This window comes from Micropterus salmoides, unplaced genomic scaffold, assembly GCF_014851395.1.
Source record: "Micropterus salmoides isolate LMB-PRFRI ecotype aquatic unplaced genomic scaffold, ASM1485139v1 Ms_hic_scaffold_11, whole genome shotgun sequence".
Lineage (NCBI taxonomy): Eukaryota > Metazoa > Chordata > Actinopteri > Centrarchiformes > Centrarchidae > Micropterus > Micropterus salmoides.
In genome coordinates, this window is record NW_024040152.1 from 16,811,693 (window position 1) to 16,828,105 (window position 16,413).

The 16,413-nt window shown below is 40.4% G+C and overlaps 1 protein-coding gene across 1 annotated transcript; it reads left to right on the forward strand.

The window, feature by feature from the left end:
* The first annotated feature begins 4,144 nt into the window (after positions 1-4,144).
* On the forward strand, positions 4,145-16,266 carry tuft1a (tuftelin 1a). Its single transcript, XM_038711432.1, has 12 exons — positions 4,145-4,396; positions 10,734-10,811; positions 11,933-12,034; positions 12,138-12,224; positions 12,466-12,516; positions 12,641-12,727; positions 13,805-13,915; positions 14,034-14,257; positions 14,341-14,446; positions 14,553-14,636; positions 14,848-14,942; positions 15,267-16,266. The coding sequence occupies exons 1-12, from the start codon at positions 4,337-4,339 to the stop codon at positions 15,337-15,339; spliced, it is 1,158 nt and encodes a 385-aa protein (XP_038567360.1). The 5' UTR covers positions 4,145-4,336; the 3' UTR covers positions 15,340-16,266.
* Positions 16,267-16,413: the final 147 nt, after the last annotated feature.

Below are 16,413 nucleotides of genomic sequence, written 5' to 3' on the forward strand. Positions count from 1 at the left end.
AGGCCACGGCTGAGTGCCAGTGTTGTTGTTTTGCCCTCTTATCTCTTGTTGCAGAATTGTTTTTTGTTCATTACAACTGTGGGCATAGGCATCGTTCTGGGATGAAGTCATTATGGCTGATGTATTGAGACAAGAGACCTGTGTTCCTGTGTGTGTGGACACATTCATACATTCACGTGATTATTGTGTTCACACAAATGTGGATAAACCTAAAATCTGGAAAACCTATCCTACTTCTGAAAACCCAGACTGTAGTGCTGTTTTTCTGAATGTTACCGAATGTAATGGTTTCCAGAATGAAATCTGGATTTTGATTGTAACTGTGATATGAAATGTGCATGGCAGAAATCAACTGAGCTGACGTCTTAATAGAAGAGGCCTGAGTTCACAGATATACACATCTACAATTTTCAAAAACACCTGGATGATACGTTTGGGCCTCCACTTCAGTCATAAACCCTTCTTGACTGACCCTAGAGATGTTGGCGAAATACTAAACAGCCCACCTGCAACACCCTTCACTAGATTTATAGACTTATTAGTAATGTCTGTTTGTTGAAGTTTAAATTGCCTAATCAAGATGAGGTGAGATGCAGGCTACTACAAGAGGCCTGTCTCCTGAAGTTGGACCTGTGGCAGGAGCACCACAGGGTGAGGCATGTTAGGAATGTACTGGATTAACTGAGATCCCTGTGAAAGCAGGTTAAAAACTGGAAACTTCTACAGAACTACAAGATATTTATAAAAAAAAATCCGACATCAAGCGATAAACCCACTTATCACCGTTAATCCAGCTCACCTCAAAATCTCAGGAAAATCTCTTTACGGTGATGGGAATACATCGACACCTTTTTGCTTCGTGCCAAAACATTTTTAGGACTTCAGACATCTACATTTGAAAAAGAGATGAAAGGCACCACCCTGGAGGGAGACTTCGTCAACTCCTTGGGTTATTTATGTGTTTACATCCTATTTGGCACATTGACACACGTAACAGGACTGTGTTTGACTATTTTCAGAGACCACAGTGGCTGCTGGGCCTCAGTGGTGTACAGCTCTCTTGCTGTTTTCAACTTACTGTACTGTACCTCCCATGGTGCTTTTGTGTGATTGATCTACAAGAGACCTGAAAAGGCCCATTTCCTCTCCTGGTTGCTGGGAATTGACCTTTATATTCTGTACTTGGAACTAATGTGTTGGCATGAAGTCACACCTTCAATATTTGCTGTAGAACCAGATGCAGCGTCCAAGATACTACACCTCCCACCCAGTGTGACCAAACCTGTACAGTGCCAGTGTGTTGTGTACAGGACCTGTTTTGCTAGACTATAAATTACGTTTGAACATACTTTCCATGGGTGGGATTGGGTTTCCATATAATTCCAGTTTTCCAGGCCCAACTTTTCACATAAGTACAGAATTGCCAAGAGCTGTGCTTGTTGTGTTTTGAAATCATGACATGTTTGCTATTGCATATGGTTGCTCAGAAAGAACGCAGCCCTACTGTAAAGAACATTCCCATCTGCCTCAAGGTGTTCCAGATGTGGGAGGCTTGGATGCAGTTCCTCAGACACAATGACAAACATGTTTTAATTGTTCTGTATTAAACAAATAAAAAGATTAGGAGAGGGAGAAGAATGCAATCATTTTAGAACATCAGTGCTGTAAATGTTTATACTTGTGTTCAACAGCACATGATAGTCAGGGCTGTGGTCAGCATTTAAGAAATACTGAGGTCATGACAACACAAAGAAAGTCTCCGAAATGTTAGAACATTTAGATTTTATCTAATTTAATTAGCTAGCTAGCTAGTTAAATTGCGAAAATTCCTCTAGAAATCATCAGCTCCTCCTTGTAAACTCAACTAACTAAACTATAATTAAAAATACTGAACAGAACATTCTTCATTTTCTGTAGGCTATAATTAACACCAAATTACAAAGTTCATTCCAGGAAGCTTGCTAGGCAATCCTGATGACCTTTCCCTATGAGGTTCACTTTGCTAAACCAGAGTATATGACTACATACATAGTGTCATCATTGTTTTCGAGAAAGCAACATCATCTTATCACAACACAATGACTATGTGTCACTCTTGTGCACTTTTAACCCTTGACCACTTATTACCATAGGTGTTTTTGGTCTCTTCCTGTTTATTGGTTGGTTTTAGCACTGTTGTTCTGGTCATCTGATTGGATATATAACTTTTAATGGCAATGACCAAACAATACTGTACATTATTTATTTATTTAAAATAATATTTCATTTAGTGTTACTTTGTTGTTTTGTTTGGGCACTTTTGAATACTTTTTTTCCCTCCACTGACCACACAATTTTTATATTATGATCCTCTACCAAAAGGTTGCACACATTCAACAATCTGCGTAATTTTAATTTTATCTCTTTCTGGTGAGAACGATGTCTAAAACAACACACACAAAAAAAAACATTTTACATATGATAAAAACAAGCCACTGTTTAAATGATCACATCTGCTCATTGAGGTGGTGGTGAAATAGTTTTTTGTCTGGTGGAACCTCTTCTTGCTGCCATTCAAACACATGAATGTATTTCCAATACACACTTTCAGATTCTTCTGTTTGTGAAAACTACAGTGTACCCTGAGCCTAAAACACTTTACTAACCCAACAGAGTGATAGATAATAGATGGCTCATTTGTGCTAAGTACAAAAATGTTTTTTTTTAGATATTATAAGTCAAGTTGTGCTCCACTAAATACCATGAAGAAGATCAGTGAAGTCTCATCAGAAGAGACGGAGTGTGAACGAATAGCAGGATTCTGACTCACAATGTGGTCTCACTCTCAGACATGGATGTATGTAAACATACAGACCTCTCACACTGTAACTGTCTGCTGTCTGATCTCTGGATCAGTCTGTCTGAGTGTGGTCAACTGTGTGATGTAAACTCATAGTTATGGCTTACATTGTGGCTCAGTGCCGGGGACACATGATGACATACTGTAGTGAGGTTTAGGTGTGTTTGTCAGTGTTCTGGTTTTGCAAACGTGTGCATGTGGGACAGCCTTGTTCCCAATGATAAATCAACTATTGAAGAAACAACACCCGCTGACATTAGATTAACATTACATTACATTAACTTGAAATATTTACTGATTAAAAAATGCACTTTTGAGAAAAATGTGACACTTAGCCACATTTTGTTTCCATATGCGTATTGTTTCTGTGTGCGCTTGTGTGAACTTGTTTCTGCCCCTGGTTCAAATTAATTTAGTGTCATCCCTTGTGTGCCACCGCGAGCTGTTGTTTGCTCCTCAACAGCCATTAATTCCATTAAAGTCTTTATCCAATTTGAGATCTGTGTCAGCCTCGGTCAGCTGCTGCTGGAATCAGTTTAATGCCAGAAGAGAAACTAGTTGTGTTACTTTGTCATCTTGTCCCTGTTGCGTGACCTCAGTCAACTCTGGAAATATGTTGTTCAGAATGTCTAACATTAATGCTGTATAAGCACTTCAAATAAATAGACAAAACATCCATTTTCATTCTGTCAGTGCCTGTATGGCTCTTTAGAAAACCACTGGTGATATTGGTGAGCAAACTATTTGGGGTTTGTCATTAATGTGCAAAAAATATGTTTTTTAAATTATTTGTAATTTTTTTTCAATTCTGTTGAAAAAAAGAGGAATTAAAAATATATTGTCTTATAAGATGCCTTAAATCACTAAATTTAATATCTTGCTTTCCACTGCTGTGTAAGCTGATAGGAGACACATCTTAAACAGGTTCAGTCAGGGATTTAACCTTTTGAATTAATAATTTATTGGTAAACTGAGCAGTGCACTGTAGTGCGCAACATTTAGCTGGAGTTGACAATCCACCAAGGGGTGGTTAACTTCAGTGTTTTACACTAAAAAAAAATCTCCCTGAGCATTTTACAGCCCAGCCTAATAATACCACTATCATGTTATAACTATGGTGTAAAGTTTCTGGAGGTTATTGTTGCAGAAATTGTTGTGCCGGATGCAGCAAGTACCTCCTGACCCTCCCTTCACCGCTATTCCCTCTTTCCACAGTTCCCTATTTGGCTCTTTCGGTCGGTTTGTGGGCGGGTTGGTTTTTGTCGCTCTCTCCCACAGTGACGTGAGGAGAAAAGTTCTTACAATGTGCTGAGAGGTAGAGAGAGAGAGACGGGAGGGAACAGACACATGAATATACCAGGCTGAACACTGATAACAGCAGCAGCTACTGTGGAGAGGCACCGGAAAGTTCTTCCAGCTGAGCTTTATATAGCCTAGATTTCGCTTATATTTATTTATTTGTTTGTGTGGGGGGTATTTATTATATCTTTGTTAAAGATGAACGGGGTGACGAGAAGTCTGTGCACATTTGAGGACATCAGAAATCAAGAATATGGGGTAAGTTACTCGATATCATTAGCAGGCTATTTGTCTTTTTCTTGATCTAGGCTACTTATGGATAAATAGGCGTGTATTTCTGTGTGTTTATTTTCTGTATGGATACATAATGGTGAAAGATGCAATTGATGAATCGACCTGAAAACGAAAGGTTAATTTTTCCCAATCCTCATGTTTGGATCTGTCGTAATGTTTTATGTTAAAGTAAGCTAAGTTTCAGTTTCTCTCTCTTTATTGTTTGTTCACATGACTCTACTCACTTGTGTGATGCTGGTTTGGAGGCTGTGTGAAATTTTGTGGATCTGCCACAGATCTTCAGGCTTCATCTGCTCTAAGTGGTGGTGTCTATGGCCTTGCAGTAATTAAAGTATTAGCCCCTACCCACACCCCAAGTCCCAACACACATAAAGGCAGCAGCTCAGCATTAGTCCAGATAACATCTGTGCCTGTCATAGGTGCCTTCTGCCCACATCATTTAAGGGCTTACAGTTGCAGTTGTGACAGACAGTGAAGGCAGCTCAGGAAACAAAGCTGTAAAAGCTTTGCTTGTGCGCCACCTGTGCATGTGAAGTTTTGTTAAACAGGATTAAACATCACACTTTCTTGTATTTGCAGCGCACACTTTACTGGTTATTTGTAAATGAGTAATCAGCAGCTCATGTCACGTACAGTAGAAAGGTTTTAGCATATATCTGTGGCAACAAAGGTTTAATCATTTACCTCACCTGAAAAAGCAAACTGTTAACCTACACTGAGGTTTATGAGGTTGCAGAGCAACATGACACTTTCACCTTATCAGGAGAGTCCAATACCTGCCAGCAGCCCACTGAAATCAGATCAGGCTCTTTCTCTAAAGAAAGGCACTATAATCTCAACCATGATTATTCAATTCAATTTAGTTTTATTTATATAGCGCCAACTCATTCTCTCATTGCACATTTCATGTAGAACAGGGTCGACCTTACTCTGTGTAATATTATTTACAGAGACCAAACAATTCCCACCATGAGCAAGCACTTGTAAAATAAAATCAAGACAAGACCAGAATTTGTCTAAAGTCTAGACTTAAATATCAGTTACTTGTGTAACTGTACAACTGCCTGAAAGGTCAAAGTGTACAAAGGGCAGCTCCACTCACACACATAATAAACTAATTATTTGTGTTGAGGAATGTGTCATGAAGCAATTTGTGAAACTCCATATTTGTTCAGCTTCTGTTTAATGTATCATACATTACGTTTTAACATGCGGCATTTGCATCAGCTTCATACAGAAAACAAATTCATCCTTATCAATGTCAAATGCAATAGTCAAATAGCCACCCACCTACAATATTTACATATCTGATGTGGTTAGTCAAGTTGGACTAAATAAAGCATCAGTGTTACTGTTTAATCAGTAAGCATGTCATTTTGTATTGTACACGAGAAGAGGGAATGTGCCTGATGTAGCAGAGAAAGGCCTTCACTGGTGGTTTTGCTGATACGTGTGTTTCCTGGAACTATGATGATGCAATTTAAAACACAGGATGACACCTGACTTTGGAACAAAATGTCCTATAAAGTTGTTGAATAGTTACCAAAATTAAAATTTTTCAGCTATTAATTAAAACTTATTTGAAACGTGTGGCACAATGTCTCCTCCCTAAAAACCAATTACATATTGAAAAGATTGTTTTTTGTTTTACGTGGGGGCACTTTTTAAAATCCGTCACAATTATTCCTCCAGACATTTCGTTTCCATACGTTGTGTGACATAACACATTCCTCCTGTCTTCCCTCATCCTCAGTCACCACCTCAAGTCAGGAGAGTCTGACGTTACTGGCTGGGAATGAGCCAAACATGACAGATAAATGCATCTATGTAGAGGAGCGACTGGATTATGCTAGAGCACACCTGGTTCGCACGCCACACAGAGTAGGAAAAAAACCAAAGAGATTATTATTGATTGTGGGGTGATTGTTGAAATTCTATCGCTGTCCTATATTGGCAGCTCTCACTTCATGACTCAGATCCTGGACTAGTTCTTTTCCGTCAGATGTTCAGGTTCTCACATGATGGCAATACACACTCAAACCATCCAGCAGTTCACTGCACACCTCAGCTTGTCTCTTCCCTTTAAAGATTACTCAGCCTTTAACCTTTAGTTTGCACAGAATGCTGATTGATTAAAGGGCCCCATTCCCCTCATTACCCTGGGAAATACAGCTCAAAACTAAAGGGTTGTTTAATCCTAAGACAGGACATGCTTAACTTACATCAGAATCAGAATCAGCTTTTTTGCCAGGTATGTGTACACATAAGGAATATAGAATATACTGGGGCTGCAAAAAATAAATAATTTTCATTACTGATTAATCTGCTTATTATTTCCTTAATTAACCAAGTTATCATTTAGTATTTTAAAAAGTGGAAAAATTTCCCAGACTTCTAAGTCACAGTCAGTTCAAAACCCAAAGGTAATTTATTACCTATGATTGACCAATCAATTAATGGACTAATCCATGAGGCTCACTAGTAATAAAACTCACTAGTACCTGCTTAGGTGGGATATTGAACCTCATTACGAACGTTGGCATTGAATGCTTAGATTCTTAATCTTGTTAACTTCTTCTTTGATCAAATATTTCCTGATCTCAGTCATAACTTTGCAAAGTTGAGCTGTAAAACATTGATGTACTGACGTGTTTGGCAAGTAATGCTTATAAAAAAAGTTTATATATACATAAATTCTTTTAGGTAAGGTGTCAAAACTCTTGTATTGTATTTTAGTATTTAAAATTGTACCTGCAGCACTAGCTCTGTCCCCAGTCGGCTCACACCTGTTGCCTAGAGCCCGAGGTCTGTAAGCTGGAGCAGGTACAGTGTGTGCTCAGTAGGTATGAGAAAGTAGCTGTGAGAGGGGTAGAATGATTTAATGGATGAGTGCGCGCGCGCACACACACACACACACACACACACACACTCACACGAACTCACGCTTGAGGATTTTTTGTGTGGAATGCAGGTACTACACCTGGAGGCACACAAGGATGTTTTACTGTTTGTGGCCATGATACCTGCAGCTGCCTGAGCTCAGAAATCTGAACAATTCTACTGAAACTGTCAGTTCTTTTAAATTAAGACTGAAGACTTTTCTTTTTACCTATGCCTTTAATTAAATCAAATTTAAAGCCGTAGATTAGTGACTTTCACTGCACTGTAACGTCCTGTTTTCTTTTTCTTTGTTTTTAGATTTTCAGTGAACACCATTTAGACAGTGAGAAATGAGTAGGTGATTGAGTGAAAAGATAAAGAGAGTAAGATTGAACAGAGTGAAGGAAGTAGTCTTAAATCTCGCGCCAGAGTGATTTGCAGGACCCGCAGCCCACCTGTAAACGCGCAAGTGGGTCGCGTGAGTATAACTGGATCAAAGTGGCCTGCGGACAGACATGTCCTGGTTTCTCTGTAGTGTCCAAGCAGTGGACAGACTAGCTAGAGAAAGTAGATACTTCTCTGTTTGTTCTCTTTTCAAAGAGAGTTAATTGTAACTCAATTATTTGCTCAACCCCTCAGCCTGTTTTTATTTTCTATTTAACTCTTTTAACCCTGATTGTACACTGCACTGAAACTTTTACTGTCCTGTTTTACCCTGTTTTTTGTTGTTGTTGTTGTTGTTTTTTAAATCCTGTTTTTATTTTCTATTCACCCTTTTCAAAATTATAATTTAATGTGTTTCTATTTCAGTTTCCCTGTGTTGTTTTTATGTTTAATGTAAAGCATTTTGAATTGCCTTGTTGTTGAAATGTGCTATACAAATAAACTTGCCTTGCCTTGCCTTACATCAGGTGCTTTTTTAAAGTGGCAGAAAGCTCTAAAGGACCTCTTGTTCTTTAGGCCCAAATTCAGCAGCTCTGTCTGTTCATCAGCAACATTCCCAGGTTGTTGAGCTAACTCAACTCAGATGATTTACGGGCCTCCTGACGCCAAAGTCTAAAACAAAAGCATCTTCATACCCTTTTAAGCCTTTCAGCCTGGTCATACCCCGTGATCTTTTGTGCCAATTGTCGGTGCATCCAGCAGTGTGGATGCTGTGTTTGTGTGTGTGTGTGTGTGTTTTAGTTTCAGGTTTCTGCCCTTGTATAAAGGTACTGTGTACTTTGGGCTACTGTGTGTGTTTTCCTGCGTGTACACGTGCATGCATACGTCACAGTCCACGAGCACATCTAACTGGTCCCTTTGTCTGTGTTCCCAGGAAGTCTAGAATTACAGGTTGTCTTTGAAGGTGGTAGAGATTGCATTTTTGTGTGTGTGTGTGTGTGTGTGGATATAAAAGAGTAGGCAGAAGGACTGGCGTGTAAGTAGTCGATGGCAGAGCGAGGATTAGCAGAGTATTTGTTTAGTCGGCTATGAAGGGCCAGATAAGTTGTATAATAATGGATTCCTACCTCTCACTGTTCCCCCTTTCTCTCCCCCTCCTCTCTTTTCCTCTCCCTAAACACTGAGTCTTAATAGAGCTTTCAGGTGTCTGTAATCTGAGAGAAAAGCATGCTGAAGAAAGGTTTTTTTTGTCATAGGTAGACACCACCACTGTCTATTAAGCTATTTCCTCTGACTTTTTTTATTGTTCTTGTTGTCAGTTTACTCTCCTTTTTTCTGATTTTTCTTGCGTTTTTCTGTCCCTCTGCTTTTTTCTCCATTACTGTACTTCCTGATAATCACATAGGTCTTCTGTGGTCTATTGATCTTTTTCTTTTATAACCTCTCACCACTCTTTATCACCGCAGTACACAGCAAAATAAGGTCATTTCCTCTGTCTGGCTAACATCAAGGATATGCATATCAGACATGGTTTCTATACAGAGTGGGAGATACAGTAGGAGTGCCCTTATTCAGATTGATGGGCTCTCTTATTGTAAACATCATCAAAAACAATTGAGTTTAAATCCAATTGTTTCCTGAAAGCCAAAATTGATATCATCAACTGTCTTCTTTTGTCCAGCCAACAGTAAAAAACCTAAAAATATTCAATTTATTATCACATAAAACAAAATCAGATCCTTACAACTGGAACCTAGAAATAGTTGCAGACATTTTCACTTTGAGGTCCATTTAGTTGCTGTTCTGGAGCTTTCGATTACATCACGTAATTGTAGATGCTGAAATTTTGAACACCTTATTCCACGCCAAGTGGGCAAACTTCATCTGCTGACTAAGATCGTGTGATGTGATCAAAAGCTCAATAACCGCTACTAAATGGACCTGGAGGTGAGATTGTTTTCAGCTTTCTTGTCTAAACAGGACATGCAAGTAGCTGGGGGGCGTTTTTGAGCTGCAGGTTATGTACCAAAACAAAACAAAGAAATAAAAGTATTACATAACAACAAGAGGCTAAATCGAGACAAACAGATGATGATATATACACACACAAACACACCCACGCAAACATGCTTCATGGTCAATATGATTTGTCCCCAGTGAATCTGATGATTTGGGTCTGTGCGCTTTTTTTGTGTGTGTAATTGGGTGCATGTGTGCATTTCTTTATGTTTATAGCATTTAACCTCAGGACATCGCCTATCGCTTGTCTCAGAGTTTAGACACAAGGAGGACACAGTGAATACACATGAGAAAATAAACAGGACAAGATGTGCTGGCTAGAATGAGTTATCTAATGTCTCTGACCTCCTCCCTCACTTCCGCATACTTACACTTGCGCACACACACACTGGGTCTCACTTGTAAGGGGGTTCACTGTGCTTGGAAGACACACAACCAGTCACGTCCCGGTCAAGACTTTTCCTGGTAAAGTGACTTCTCTCCTGTCACTTAAAGAAAAGAACTGGGAAGGTTTGTGTGTTTTTGCTTTTTAAAGTGTTCGACAAGTGCAGGATCTGCTTTTTTTTGTCTCTGACATACTCCTCCCTCTTGTATCGTGCCTGCCAGATAGTTTATGGCCACTGTGAGGTTTTGTTGCCATGGAAATGTTCCGTCTTGCTTGACATTACATTTTCTGCCCACTTTCCCAGAAATCCAGTCACTGCTTCCAATTGGCTGTGAGTGCCTGGAGAGTTTCCCACTGACGTCCATAGCACACAATTTAAATCAAACAATCTGTCTCTGTGCAGCTGTGAGGAACTTTTGCTTTCTCTCTGACGCTTGTACCCCCTCTCTCTTACTGTTTACTGCCCCCTCTTCTCTCACTCCTCCTCTGTTTCATTTTGAGTATGAGTATGACTCAGTCTCTCCTCCTCTTTTTTTTCCCTCCTCAAAATAGTCCCCAATCAGTCTCTCCATCACATAACAGCCTCTTTGTGGATTCTTTTCATCGTCTCCTTTCTTCGTTTCCCTTTTTCAGGAGCGGTGCAGGCGACTGCGGCTCACTCTGCACAACCAGAACCAGGCAGCCGGGAGCACAGAGCAGCACAGTAACAAGGTAAGAACTTCCTGCACCTGATCACTTACTAAAATCTGGACCAGGACACCAGAGGACAGACCAAGTCCTGGGAAATCATAACTGTAGGAGATAGAGGAGAGTAGCGATGGAAAGTTGTGTGGAATAACATTCACCACTGTTTTAAGTGCATGGTTTGGATACATACGAGCAAAGAATCTGGTTTAAGATGTTATGCTATTACATTTAAATTGACTAGGGTCAGATTTGGTGTAAGATTTGTTGCAATTTCTTTTGATGAGATAAAAAAAAACATTAGCACTATTTACTTTAGAGGGGAAGGTGTTTATCATGTGGTCATATTTGGATCTGAAAGTTCACACAGTTAGTCTTCTCAGTGATCCTGAGGAATTCGCTTAGAGCTGCCGCACAATCATGAATGTATCACTTCACATTCCTACACACAAACAGTATGGGCACAAACTGCTTGTAAACATACCATGGCGGCCATCAGCTTTTCATCAGCGTGTTTCCCACACAAGTCCACTCAGAAGGTCTCAAGACACCCACTGTTCTATCAAAACCAGTGGCCAAAGTAACAAAGAAAAAAAACAGGACCACAGGAGCAGCAGATTTGCATAACCCCACACACACACACACACACTTTTTTCTGTCTGTCCTCCCCCCACCCCCGTGCTTTATGTTTTTGACCAAGTCTGACTCCCAAAGAAGCACCAGACGTGTTTGGTTAAGTCTCCATGGTGATTATGGCTAAAGTTTTATTGCCTCCTGATTATAGAGAATCATAGTCACAGGAATAATTTGCTCAGGACAAGACTGAGATGAGAAGTATATTCTTGATGTAGTCAGTTTTGCCTATTAATAGTTTGATTGCATCATTCGTGTCAGACGTTCCTGACAGATGTTTCATAATTATTGTTAATTAATTAATTATTGTTATTGTACTCCTGGCTGATACTGTGTGTTGCAGCGTCGTTCAGAAACATGCTCCAACTCCTCCTCCAGTGTTAGCAAAGCGCAGTGACTTCACTCCTCACATTTTCTGTATGATGTGTTTGGAAATGTATCACACACCAATCCACCCATGCTCACGCAACACATTGCATGCTGCATTGTTAACTCCTCTGCTCTCTAACCTCCAGCCAATTGGACGAGCGTTTGCACTTGTGCAGCCAGCCAGTGACAGGACATCTCCAATCCCCGAACCGGTCAAATCTACAGAGGAGCAGGTGGAGGTTATCAAGGTGGGTGTGACACATTGGCTGGTTATTTTTGAAGAAATAAATGGTGCGTGTTTGTTTCGTGGTCACGTCGGTGTTTTAACGTCGGTGTCTCTCCCTGTTTCAGGTTTATCTAGAGGCCCGCAAGCAAGAGCAGCAGAAACACCAGGAGAGCCTGAAGATGCTGTCAGACGAAGTTTCACAGATACAGGAGGTCAGTCTCTGGACAGCATCTTCTGGAGCTCTTACTGTCTCACTAATGCACAAACACACACTAATGTTACAGTCCCTCAACCCTGTCTCCTGGATTGTGTAACAATTTTGCATCATGTAAATTCCTCCTCGCTCTCAGACTTCCCAGACTCTCTCATTTGGTAGACCCTGAAACTCACACATGTTGAAATATCATAAAAAATATATGATAATATCTCACAGTATTTCTGTATTTCACACAGGTGAGGTATTGCCTGAAGACACTGCGGGAGCAAATGGCAGCCAAAAACAAGGTAGGTCTGTTTTATGCTGCTTTGTTGTGCCATCACCATTGTTAGCCTTACATCCTGTGTGCTGAATGGCATGTCCTCCACCTTTCTCTCTTTCCTTGCTGACTTCCTCCTTTTATGTTTCCAGCCGCTCACAAACGGGTGGAAAGTCAGTGTTCCCTTCAAAAAGAGCAGCTCGTCTGCACACAAGGGAGAATCTAAATCTGACGGACAGGTAAGCAGTTTATCATGTGCACAACCTCCATTCACAATTGTGTGTGTATAAATGCAGTACACGTGTTAGACTTTTCAGTATTTCACAGCAATGCATATGACATCTCAGGTGCATTTCATTGCCACAATCCACTGTCTATGGTTTCCTCTGGACAATGTGTGCCAGTGTGTTTTGTGTGATTGCTGTAAAATGAGCACCTCCTAGAAGCACGCGGGGAGAAGGGAGGTGTTAAGTTAAACATTGAGACAAATGGAGATTTGATATACGAGACAAAGAGAACATTAAAATGACGGCAGAGGGGGAAAATGCATATAGCACCCTGGGGTGCATGAAAAATGTGTGAAAGAGCTGTTTCAGCAAGTACTGTTCCTCTCCCTTCATGTGTTATTGTATTCAGGCCCTCCCCATTGTTCCCAGCATTCCAGATGTCTCTCTTTTTTTTGTTTGTTTGCTGTCTTTGAGCCACACATTTTTAGCAGCCACTACTGTTTGCAGTGATGTTTTGTACGAATAAAGCAGAGCCGACACCACTGTGTTTGGCTTAATTATTTTGGAACTAATTGTAGCATTTATCTGTGAGTCACGCTATGGCTTATGCACAGGCGTGCTGCAAAAATAGGAGAGGAAACATGATCATGATCCAACTGCTTCAGTGACGCACACTGACACGCCTGTTTTCTTTATAATGGCTCGAATGAAACTAAAACAAGACTTCTCCATTACATCATCATAAAAGTACATATCTGTCCATCCATCCATCATAATATTGTTGTTTTCAAGCATTTCCTGTGTACAGTTTTTTACAGGCTTTTTTGACCTTTTCAATGTCAATCTGAAAATAGATCTCTACAAAGTGATCTAAATTAATTACAGATATAAAGTACAAAAAACTTGTTTGCATAAGTACTGGCCCCCTCCAAGTCTATATTGGAGTCTGTATGCTCAAGGTCTGTCAGGTTGCCAAAGTATGAACAGCCCAAAGCGTGAACAGCCCGCTTGGGTTGGAAGATCTGGGCTCTGCTTCAGGATATTACAGTATCTATCTGCTAATGTATCATGTCATTCTGTCTCTATTAGGAAGCAGATGAAGAAGCAGAGAGAAACAAGCTGAGGGAGGTCAGCAAGCGCTTATATGCACAGCTCCAGGAAGCAGAAAAGAAGCACCAAGAGGAGAAAGAGAGGCTGCAGGTGATAAATATATACAGCTCATTTTTACGTTCATCATAACAAATAATGTTCACTGCATTTCTGTTGCACTGCAGACACATTTTAAACAAACAAACACATTTTCTCCCGTCTCTTCCAGGCTGAAGGCAGCAGGCTGAGGGAGCACCTGAGTGACCAGGAGGAGAAGTTGAAGACCACAGAAGAAGCAAGCATGAGGAAAGACGTACGCATAGAAGAGCTCCAGAGGTTGCTGGGAGGGATGGAGCAGGAGAGCGCCACCCTGCGGGAGGCAATCCGCAACCGCGAGGAGGAACTCCGCGAACTGAGCAAGCTCAGACAGGAGGGCCAGAAAGGGGAGCAGAGGTCAGCAAACGTCTCACAAATAGAGTAAATCAGTGATGATCAAATCATGAGCAGTGTCTTCTAACTCTGTGTGTGATTTTTAGGGCTGAGCAGTTGGAGAAGGAGGTGGCTGTTCTCAAAGAAAAGATCCACCATCTGGATGACATGCTGAAAAGCCAGCAAAGGAAAGTCAGACACATGATTGAACAGGTGAGGCGCACATGTGTGAGACTCTATAGAGCAAACACATTGTCTCCGTGTTCATATTTGTGCAGGATTTACTCACTGTTTGACTGTGTGTTTGCTCGCTCTATAGCTCCAGAACTCCCGCATGGTGATCCAGGAGAGGGACCGCGTGATCAGAGAGCTAGAGGAGAAAGTGGCCTTCTTGGAGGCTGAGGTGAGAACTGCTTATTGTCCTCTCCTATGAAATCTGTTTTATGGCATTTCAGTGGAAGAAAGATAGAAGGGCCAGGGTTAAGTGTAAATGAGGGAGAGAAGAAAAGGCCTGATCTCTGCAAAGAGAGAAGATATAAAAGAAGAAGTCTGTTTGGTGGTCATAATTGTTATTGGTATTATGTGAACTGACCCCTGACCACCTCTGCGTGCAGAACCGAGAGATGCATGACCAGATGGACTACTTCCTGGGAGGACAAAGGTCAAATTCCTACCTTTCATCAGAGCGCAACCCCCAGATCGTCTATAGGTAACTAATTTTTCCCTTCAAACTAGTTTCAGCTGCAAACCTTGCAAATTGCACACAAATTCAAGTCCTAAAGCGCCCTTTCCTGCTCATGCATGGGTCACAATTATGGCATTTCTTTCGATTTGTGTGAAATTGATCTTAATTAACACGAGAGCAAATGATCTCATCTTTTATAAATCTCAGCCTGCACTTTTCAAAAAAAGGTCCCAAAACAGTAGACGCAAGCACTCAAATAAGCTCACTCACGCTCACGTACATCTGCATAAGATGCATACTGATCAATATAAATATAAAAAGTAATTTCTCTTTGTCTTGTCCCCTCAGTAAACCAATCAAGCCGTCCACCTCATCTAACAAACCACTCCCTTTCATCAAAGTAATCGAGATCAAGTCATGAAGCGACTGCGCTGCCAAACCTTTTCAACGCAGACTGAAGCCAAACAGCAACACATCTGATGGCATGGATATTTAGGGTGTCAGGGCTGAGCTTCCTGGACTTTCTTAACTACATCAGCACTTCCACTGAAGCGTTTTAACCCCACTTTTGAAGGAAACTGTGCTGCCTTTGGCGGCACACTCACATTAAGGCTAGCTGTGTCTGAGCATGTGGATTATGAATGAGTGTGTGTGTGTGTATGTCAACTTTAATGTAAATACATTGAGCGTACTGATTCAGGTGATGTGCATTTGAAGTTTTACATTCTGTTTGCATGTGTTTCCTTGTACTGCCCTGTTCTGATAGATTTTTTAACCTTTGAGTTTATGACATTGGCGTTGTTTTATCAAAACAGAATTGTTGAGCAAAGTGCAGGAAGGTAGAGCTTTTGCCAAAGTGAGTTATGACATTGTAGTCCATATACAACAGTAATGTAGCAAACATAGGTAACTAAACTAAAGGTTTCATGAAAAAAATCATTAACCTCATGATCTAGATCCTGTGTGCTTGCCCTCATTAGTCACTCACCCATGACTCTGTTCACCTTGCTGAGTGAATGGTATGATACTTTAAACTAAATAATTACTGTAGCCTATGTAAGGTCAATATCTGTGATGAAAAGAGCTGTTTTTAAATAAATGTTTTTTTAAGCTAACACTATAGCACATTATGAAACGGTGAGGAAGCAGTACAAATGACAATGTCGGATGATGAGTCTCCTCGGTTTGTAAATATTAATTAATGAATTTCTGCCTAACAACTTTTCTGTTTTATTTATTTATATTAATGAACCTCTTGACAGATTGTGTGATAGATTTTTTTTATGAAGTTCATTCTAATCTATTATCTGTGTTTGTGGTTTTCAGAATAAATTACTGAAAATTAAAACAATGCTTCTTTTGACTTCTTACTGGAATCTAGCCCTACTTTAAGGACTTTCAAGATTACTATGAAGGGAGCGCCCTCTGCTGGACTCTATACACACTTAGAATCACTACATTGTGCTACTAACACAGACTGTAATGTAAGAACATC

Coding starts and splice junctions, on each gene's coding strand:
- tuft1a (XM_038711432.1), top strand. CDS start 4,337: ATGAACGGGGTGACGAGAAGTCTGTGCACATTTGAGGACATCAGAAAT. Junction 12,517..12,640: donor AAATGGCAGCCAAAAACAAG/GTAGGTCTGTTT, acceptor TTATGTTTCCAG/CCGCTCACAAACGGGTGGAA. Junction 14,943..15,266: donor AACCCCCAGATCGTCTATAG/GTAACTAATTTT, acceptor TTGTCCCCTCAG/TAAACCAATCAAGCCGTCCA.